This window comes from Panthera uncia (assembly GCF_023721935.1).
Source record: "Panthera uncia isolate 11264 chromosome B2 unlocalized genomic scaffold, Puncia_PCG_1.0 HiC_scaffold_25, whole genome shotgun sequence".
In the NCBI taxonomy this organism is placed as follows: Eukaryota; Metazoa; Chordata; class Mammalia; order Carnivora; family Felidae; genus Panthera; species Panthera uncia.
This window is the reverse complement of record NW_026057581.1, coordinates 442,070-450,800: the sequence shown is the minus strand read 5'-3', so window position 1 is coordinate 450,800 and position 8,731 is coordinate 442,070. Positions and strand designations below refer to the sequence as shown.

General features: G+C 39.7%; 1 protein-coding gene across 1 annotated transcript; it reads left to right on the top strand.

Moving 5' to 3' along the window:
* The first annotated feature begins 6,796 nt into the window (after positions 1–6,796).
* On the top strand, positions 6,797–7,762 carry LOC125939464 (olfactory receptor 14J1). Its single transcript, XM_049654929.1, has one exon. The coding sequence runs from the start codon at positions 6,797–6,799 to the stop codon at positions 7,760–7,762; it is 966 nt and encodes a 321-aa protein (XP_049510886.1).
* The last annotated feature ends 969 nt before the right edge of the window (positions 7,763–8,731 follow it).

The window sequence follows — 8,731 nt, the reverse complement described above, 5'->3', positions numbered from 1 at the left end:
GGCTCTTTTGCTTTTACAGCGGACTCGACTCCCTGGCGGTCTTTGGGGATCACGAATTCTGGGCATAACAGAGGGCACTTGTGATGAGCACTGGGTATTGTGTGTAAATACTGAATCAATAAATTGCACACCTGAAATTAATATTACACTGTACTTTAACTGGAGTTAATTTTTTTTTAATATTTATTTATTTTTGAGAGAGAGACAGTGACGGAGCATGAGACAGGGAGGGGCAGAAAGAGGAAGACACAGCATCTGAAGCAGGCTCCAGGCTCTGAGCTGCCAGCACAGAGCCCGACGTGGGGCTTGAACCTACAAACTGAAAGATCCTGACCTGGGACAAAGTCGGACGCTTAACCAACTGAGCCACCCAGGTGCTCCTTAACTAACTGGAGTTTAAATAAAAACTTTTTAAAAATGGTCAGAATGAAATCTTGCCATTTGCAACTACATGGATGGAACTGGAGGGTATTATACTAAGTGAAATTAGAGAAAGACAAAAATCATATGGCTTCACTCATATGAGGACTTTAAGAGACAAAACAGATGAACATAAGGAAAGGGAAACAAAAATAATATAAAAACAGGGAGGGGGACAAAACAAAAGAGACTGATAAATATGGAGAACAAACTTAGGGTTGGTGGAGGGTTTGTGGGAGGGGGGATGGTCTAAATGGGTAAGGGGTATTAAGGAATCTACTGAAATCATTGCTTCATTATATACTAATTTGGATGTAAATTTTAAAAAATAAAAAATAAAGTTAAATAAAAAAATGGTCAGAAGACATGAATAGACATTTTTCCAAAGAAATCCAGATGGCTAACAGACACATGAAAAGATGCTCAACACCACTCCTCATCAGGGAAATACAAATCAAAACCATGATGAGATACCACCTCACACCTGTCAGAATGGCTAACATTGACAATTCAGGCAACAACAGGTGTTGGTAAGGATGTGGAGAAAGGGGAACCTTCTTGCACTGTTGGTGGGAATGCAAACTGGTGCAGTCACTCTAGAAAATAAGAGTATGGAGGTACCTCAAAAATTTCAAATTTAAAATTTAAATTTTTAAATTTAAGTGATTTGATATATGCGTATATTGTGAAACGATCAGACAATAACTCTAGATACCGTCCACCCCCACACACAGTTAGGATCTATTTTTCCAACTACCCTATGACCCAGAAATTGCACTACTAGGTATTTACCCAAAGAATACAAAAACACTAATTCAAAGTGGTACATGCACACTGATGTTTATAGCAGCATTATCAACAATAGCCAAATTATGAAAACAGTCCAGTGTTAATCAACTGATGAATGGATAAAGAATATGTGGTATGTATACACCCCCCCCCACACACACACAATGGACTATTACTCAGCCATGAAAAAGAATGAAGTCTTGCCATTTGCAGCAATGTGGATGAAACTAGAGTGTATTATGCTAAGTGAAATAAGTCAGTCAGAGAAAGATAAATACCCTATGATTCCACTCATATGTGGAATTTAAGAAACAAAACAAATGAGCAAAGGGGAAAAACAGAGAGACAAACCAAGAAAAGACTTACCTATACAGAACACACTGATAGTCACCAGAGGGAGGTGGGAGGGGAAAAAGAGAAATGTCATGGGGATGAAGGAGGGTATAGAGCACTGGGTGTTGTTTGCAAGTGTTGAATCACCATGTTGTACGCCTGAAACTAATATTACACTGTATGTTAACTGGAATTAAAATTAAAACTTACAAAAATCTACTCTAGTAGCAACTTTCAAATATATATTATTGTTAAGTATAGTCACCATGCTGTACAAGGCATTCCCAGAACTTACTTGTCTTAAACCCGAAGTTTGTATCCTTTGATGACCTTCACCCAGTTTGCCCAGGCCCGTCTCTCCACCTGTGTTAACCACCAATCTGTTCTCTGTAAATATGAGTTCCTTTTTGTTTAGATCACACAGTATTTGTCTATCTCTATATGACTTATTTACTTGACAACCATTTTTAGTATTGAAAATATAGGTCCCTTCTGAGCTGTTCAGTAATTTGAATAAATGACAGCTAATCACTTTTGCTGCAAACACACTCCTTTTTCTACAATCTTCTTAAAGTTTTCAATTCTGGAATGATTCAGTTTTGGTTTGATGAGGACAATAGATATTTTAGATTTTTTTTTTTTTTGAGTTTTTATTTTGGCAGTCATTGGATGCTTTTAACATGTATTTATGGGATTTACCCATTCTTTAAACAAGAAAACACACCCACCCACCTCTCCAATTTCTATGTGCTTTTGTACATGAGATATATTTTATTTTGTCCTATTTGAACTATACCATGATTTTCTTGGAATTAGCCCACTAATTAATATGTTGACATGCTTGGATTCTCTAATATTGATTTTACCTTCTTTCAATAATCATCTACCACTCTCATCCAAAGCTTTAATGAAAACATTGATCAGATCACAATAAAAACCTGTATTAAAATAGCAGATAGTCTTCTGAAAACTTAATTTCAGAGATCTCTTTTTGATTACTTTGATTACTTTTTGATCACTTTATTGTTCATGAAAACATTATAAAAACAGGTGAGATGCTCCCAGAGACACTTCCTGAGGTACTGAAGCAGGACTATAATTAATGATCTGGACTCAAAACCAAGCCTGCTGGTTTATAACTTTTAAAATTCAATTTCTTAATATTAAAAATAGGGGAACTTAGAGCTATTTTTAAGTGGTGGTCAAATGGAATATAAGTGACATTGAAATTTTGATATTTAGGAGTAGCTGGAAGATTTAGAAATTTTTAATTTCTTTTACCTTTGAGAAAGTAGATCCAACTTTGGCTCAGGTCGTGATCTCACAGTCTGTGAGTTCGAGCCCCATGTCGGGCTCTGTGCTGACAGCTCAGAGCCTGGAGCCTGCTTCGGATCCTGTGTCTCCTCCTTCTGCACCTCTCCTGCTTGCACTCTGTCTCTCTCTCTCTCAAAAATAAATAAACATATAAAACAAACAAAAAAAATGAAAGTAGATTTCATTAATGTTCATATTGCAATAAAAAATGCCTTTCCTACAATGATAGGAATTTGAAAACTGAATACATAGGTCTTTAGTTGAAAATTACTCATTTATGTGATTGTTATAATGGGACCCAGATGATCAGGTTCAGAGTTATTTTAGAAAAGATAGTGTTTAGATGAGGTTTAAACTCAGTGAGCTCTGAATATTGCTTTAATGCTAAGATACTTGATTCTATTATTATGTATAAGTGTATACAAACAAATAATTGCTAAATATTTCCTTTTTCTTTTTTTTTTCTTTTTTACTGTTTATTTATTTTTGAGAGAGAGAGAAGAAAAAGAGACAGCATGAGCTGGGGAGGGACAGAGAGAGAGGGAGACACAGAATCCAAAGCAGACTCCAGGTTCTGAGTAGTCAGCACAGAGGTGGATGCGGGGCTTGAACCCATGAACTGTGAGATCATAACCTGAGCCGAAGTTGGATGCTCAACCGACTGAGCCACCCAGGCACCCCAGTATACCCTTTTTCTAAATGAGGCCCTTATGAGCAGGCATGATTTTATTGATGACCACTAAATTGAAATTGTTAATAGAAAGTTGAATTGAAATAGAAATTGAATTAATGAAAAAATACCATTTTCTAGAGAAATCTAAGTCTGACCTTATACTATAGAAAGTAAGTTATACACATTATGCATTTTTCCCTCCCTGGAAGGCACAGGCTACAAGATACAGTTAACCTAAGATGGTAATTAATTACTTTCCACTGAGGCAATCCCTTGGGGGGCCACTCCATTAAGCCCCATGCTCTGAACTGTGTTTACCTGAAACACCACCCTCGCCGAGCAGACCTGCTCCCTGGTACCTGGGCCACACTCGATTCTTTTCAGTGTCAATGGGCTTTGGGAGAAGTTAAAATGTCCCTGGGTCTATGCCCTCTGTTCAGCCTCTTATGAAAGCATCTCAGTCCTTTCCTGGCCTGAACATTTCAGAGACCAGGCTACCAACTTGGCTTTTAAAACAAAGATGCTCAGTTTTAGGATTAATTGAGATTTGCTCCTACTGACCAAGACCAACTCTGGTGAGTGCAACTTCTCCATATTTTACGAAATGTATAGCCATCCTCCTGAGGAGAATGGTCACGATGTCTGTGTTTCCTCTCACATCTCATTCATGTTCTGAACCTCGTTCATGTTCAGACACCTATGAAACCTCCAAAATAGATCTAGCAAATCCACAAATGATCTTCAAAATGGCCAATTCAATGTGCTTTTGTTGTTATTTTAAATTTCCTTTCTTAAACATATGATCCTATCATATAGTTTCTTCTAAAACATTTCTCTTCCATTGGCTCTGTGAGGCCACTCACTGCTGGTTTTCTTCTTCCTCTGTGACTGTCTTCCTCAGCCCCTGGCTCCTCTCAGGCATATCTCTTGAAATTTGACGGTATCTGAACATCATCCTCAGCCCTATTTTCTGTCTTTTTTTTCCCCTAAAAATATTCTTGTAAGTGCCTTTCAAAGGAGCTAGGTTCACTGCTTTTCTACATTGATGGTGTTTTCAGTTCTAGATCCTCATATTCGACCTCAAGCTCAGCACACAATCACCTCAGACTGGGTCTTTCTTATCAGGGTCACCTCCTCTCCCAACCACCTTCCTGTCTGTATCTGTTTTGGAGAATAGCACAACATCTTTCCTCTGTACGTCCATCACATCAGGTTTTATCTGCCCATTTTCTCTTGTACTTGTCACTTCTTGTCACACTTACAGATCAGTTCAAACCTTCACCATCTCTGGCAATATTTCATTTTTCAATCTTACATCCTGCTAATCCAACATCCATGCTGTTGCCAGAATGCTTCCTAATAATTAGTTTCAGCGAGTTCTCAAAATAAATTACAGCAAAACAAAAAGGTACTACCTCAGTGATTTTCAACCTCTTTCCATTGGGTAGGGATTAATGAATGTAATAAACCACAGTATCTGATGGACTAATTCAAGCAACTTGATAAACTGTATAGAATTGAAATCAATCAAGTATATACCCAGTTAAATAAATATTTACTTAGTGCTTCTATGTTAGGTACCATTATCAAAGGTGGAGAAATGGACAGAGATGGTGAAGAAATTGCCTTCTTGACCAAGAAACTCACTGAAGGTGAATTGACCTTTCAACAAATCCACAGATTTTTAAAAAGAAGTAGAAATCAGTGGAGTAAACTCTGATACACAGAATGGTTTTATGATTCTACAGTATCACCTTTAACATAAAACGTGACACCAGCCAATCCCCCTAACAATTATGTTATATGTGGTATTAAGGTTTTGTTTGTTTGATTGATTATTTTTAGAAATGGGCACTCACTAGCTAATATATTTCATGTCCTGGAGAAAAAGAAAAGTAAATGTTTACTCTTATTGGAGAAGTCACAATAGAGATAATACTGGAAAGCATTCTGCCTACAATGTAGTAAGAACTAAATACTTCTTCAAATTTTTTTAAGTTATCTATTCATTCAGAGAGAGACAGCGAGAGATTGCGAGCAGGGGAGGAATAGAGAGAGAGGAAGAGAGAGAGAATTCCAAGCAGGTTCCTCACTGGCAGAGTGTAGCCCTATGTGGGGCTCAAACTCACAAACTGTGAGATCATGACCTGAGCCGAGATCAAGAACCAGGCGCTTAAATGACTGAGCCACCCAGTGCCCCAGAACTCAGTATTTTTTAGAAAACCTCATTATTTGTTCAAACGAACCTGATTGGACATATCCAAATCCAAATCATCCTAAGGTTTTAAAAATTAAAAGGACAAGGCACCATCAGACAGTTGTGATATCTATCAAGTTCCAAACCTCAGAATTCAATGCTTAGTTTCAGTGGCATCTGCATGTGACAATTTTGAGATTTATTTCACTGTTTGAGCTTGCTCTGGGAAGCTCATTCCAACCAAGTTTCATATTTTAAAAATGTTGAGAGCCTTTCAGAGGCAAGGAATATGACTGTTTTTAGAGTGAACAGCTCCCCTACGTTTGCCTCTGGTCTGTTCTTAGATCCACTTACAAGGTGGTACCAACAATTTAATTTTAGATGGTAAACAAAAGAAATGTTACTACCTTACTGTAATACTAAGGTATCATAATAAGATGCAATAATACTAGTACAATCTTCAATGACTATGTTGAGTGGAAAGATTTCATCGTCTCTGTCAGTTTCACACCTTTAACAATCCAAACTCTGCTCCAGAAAATTCTGATGACTTTTTTCAAGCTATGTGACGCCATTGGTCACCCTTAGAGCTTCTGTTTCTGAATAATGAGTAAAGGTTTTTCTTTTTTTTTAATATATGAAATTTATTGTCAAATTGGTTTCCATACAACACCCAGTGCTCATCCCAAAAGGTGCCCTCCTCCATACCCATCACCCACCCTTCCCTCCCTCCCACCCCCCATCAACCCTCAGTTTGTTCTCAGTTTTTAAGAGTCTCTTATGCTTTGGCTCTCTCCCACTCTAACTTCTTTTTTTTTCTTCCCCCCCCCCCATGGGTTTCTGTTAAGTTTCTCAGGATCCACATAAGAGTGAAAACATATGGTATCTGTAGTAAAGGTTTTTCTAAACGAAGTGTTACCTAATCACTACGGGGATACGTTTGTCTTGATTTCGGTAGGTCTATGTTGGGTGCACTGTTAACCTGACATGCAGATATACTAAATATGATACATTCTTTCTACTGTTGTTTGGCTTCCTAGACAGTCATACTTGCTACGTTCAGTGTGACCATGGCCAATTTGACCTCCATGAGTGGATTCCTCCTCATGGGGTTTTCTGAAAACCAAAAGCTTCAGATTTTATATGCATTGCTGTTTTTGGTGACATACCTGATGGCCTTGACAGGAAACCTCCTCATCATCACCGTGACCACCTTGGACCATCGCCTTCAGTCCCCCATGTATTACTTTTTGAAGCACCTCTCTGTCCTAGACCTCTGTTTCATCTCTGTCACAGTGCCTCAGTCCATTGCAAATTCACTTACGAACAGCGGTTACATTTCACTTGGTCAGTGCATCCTTCAGGTTTTCTTCTTCATAGCTCTGGCCTCATCAGAAGTGGCCATCCTCACCGTGATGTCTTATGACCGGTATGTCGCCATCTGTCGGCCCCTGCAGTATGAGACCATTATGGACCCCCGCACTTGTAGGCACGCCGTGGCAGCTGTGTGGCTTGCTGGGGGCTTCTCTGGGCTCATGCATACTGCTGTGAACTTCTCCATACCTCTCTGTGGGGAGAGAGTCATTTACCAGTTCTTCTGTGACATTCCTCAGATGCTGAAACTAGCTTGTTCTCATGAATTCGTCAATGAGATTGCAGTGGCTGCCTTCACAACTTCGGCAGCATTCATCTGCCTGGTGTCCATTGTGCTCTCCTATGCCCACATCTTCTCTGCCGTGCTGAGGATCCCATCAGCAGAGGGCCGGACCAAGGTCTTCGCCACCTGCCTACCACACCTGTTTGTAGTCACCTTCTTCCTCTCCACAGCAGGTTTTGAGTTTCTGCGGCCCCCTTCTGGCTCCCAATCAGCTATGGACCTCATGTTTTCCATATTCTACACGGTGATACCACCCACACTCAATCCAGTTATCTACAGTTTACGCAATGAAGCCATGAAGGCCGCTCTGAGGAAGGTGCTGTCAAAAGGAGAATTTTCCCCGAGAAAGATGTATTTAAAAGCCATTTTTAAATTCTAAAGAACCATACAAATAAAAGTTATTGTCATTAGGTTTCAGATTGTAAAAGGGTAGGTCTGATTTCCACCCTTCCAATGTTTCTATTCTTCATATTCTGCTCAAAATCTGAGTAAGATATTATGCTTCTCAGGATAGTGGCCTTCCTTCCTCCAACTCAAGTGTTATTTTAAGGCATCTTTTAGGATTTTTTTCTGAAATAAAACAGAAAGGGCAATGAGTTTAGGGCCTGGCTGGCATCATCTGAAGGTGATTTCTAACAGATAGGCTCCAGACTGCTGGCACATAGGCTGACTGTGTTTATGGGGGCACGTTCCTGGTATAGTTCTTGGTATACATGTGTGCTTGCTGGTGTGCCTCCAAGTTTCTTACCTCTGTCAAGTTTCTACATTAATTCCCCTTCCTATTAAGCTTTTCAATAGCTTTTCCTACAATTCTTTCAGTCCCTAATAAATGTCGGTTTCATTGTACATGGGTTTCTTTTAACTCCTTTAGACAACTCTTCTAGCTATGCTACATTGTCCCCATTCGATCAATTAGGACACTAAATTTAGAAAAGATTGGTTTCTTGAGACTTCTCAAATAAAAAGCTGTGGGTGCCTGGGGGGCTCAGTCAGGTAAACATCTGAGTTTGGCTCAGGTCATGATCTCATGGTTGGTGAGTTTGAGACCCGCATCAGGCTCACTGCTTTCAGTGCAGAACCCACTTCAGATCCTCTGTCCCTTCTCTGCCCCTCCCCTGCTCTCTCTCTCTTTCTCTCTCTCTCTCCGTCATGCGCACATGCACTCTGTCTCTCAAAAAAAAATAAATAAACATTGGGGCACCTGGGTGGCTCAGTCAGTTGAGCGTCCAACTTCAGCTCAGATCATGATCTCGCGGTCCATGAGTTCGAGCCCCGTGTCGAGCTGTGTGCTGACAGCTCAGAGCCTGGAGCCTGCTTCTGATTCAGTGTCTCCCTCTCTCTCTGCCCC

Bases quoted from the DNA above. Each gene is read 5' to 3' on its own strand.
- LOC125939464 (XM_049654929.1), top strand. From the start codon at position 6,797: ATGGCCAATTTGACCTCCATGAGTGGATTCCTCCTCATGGGGTTTTCT.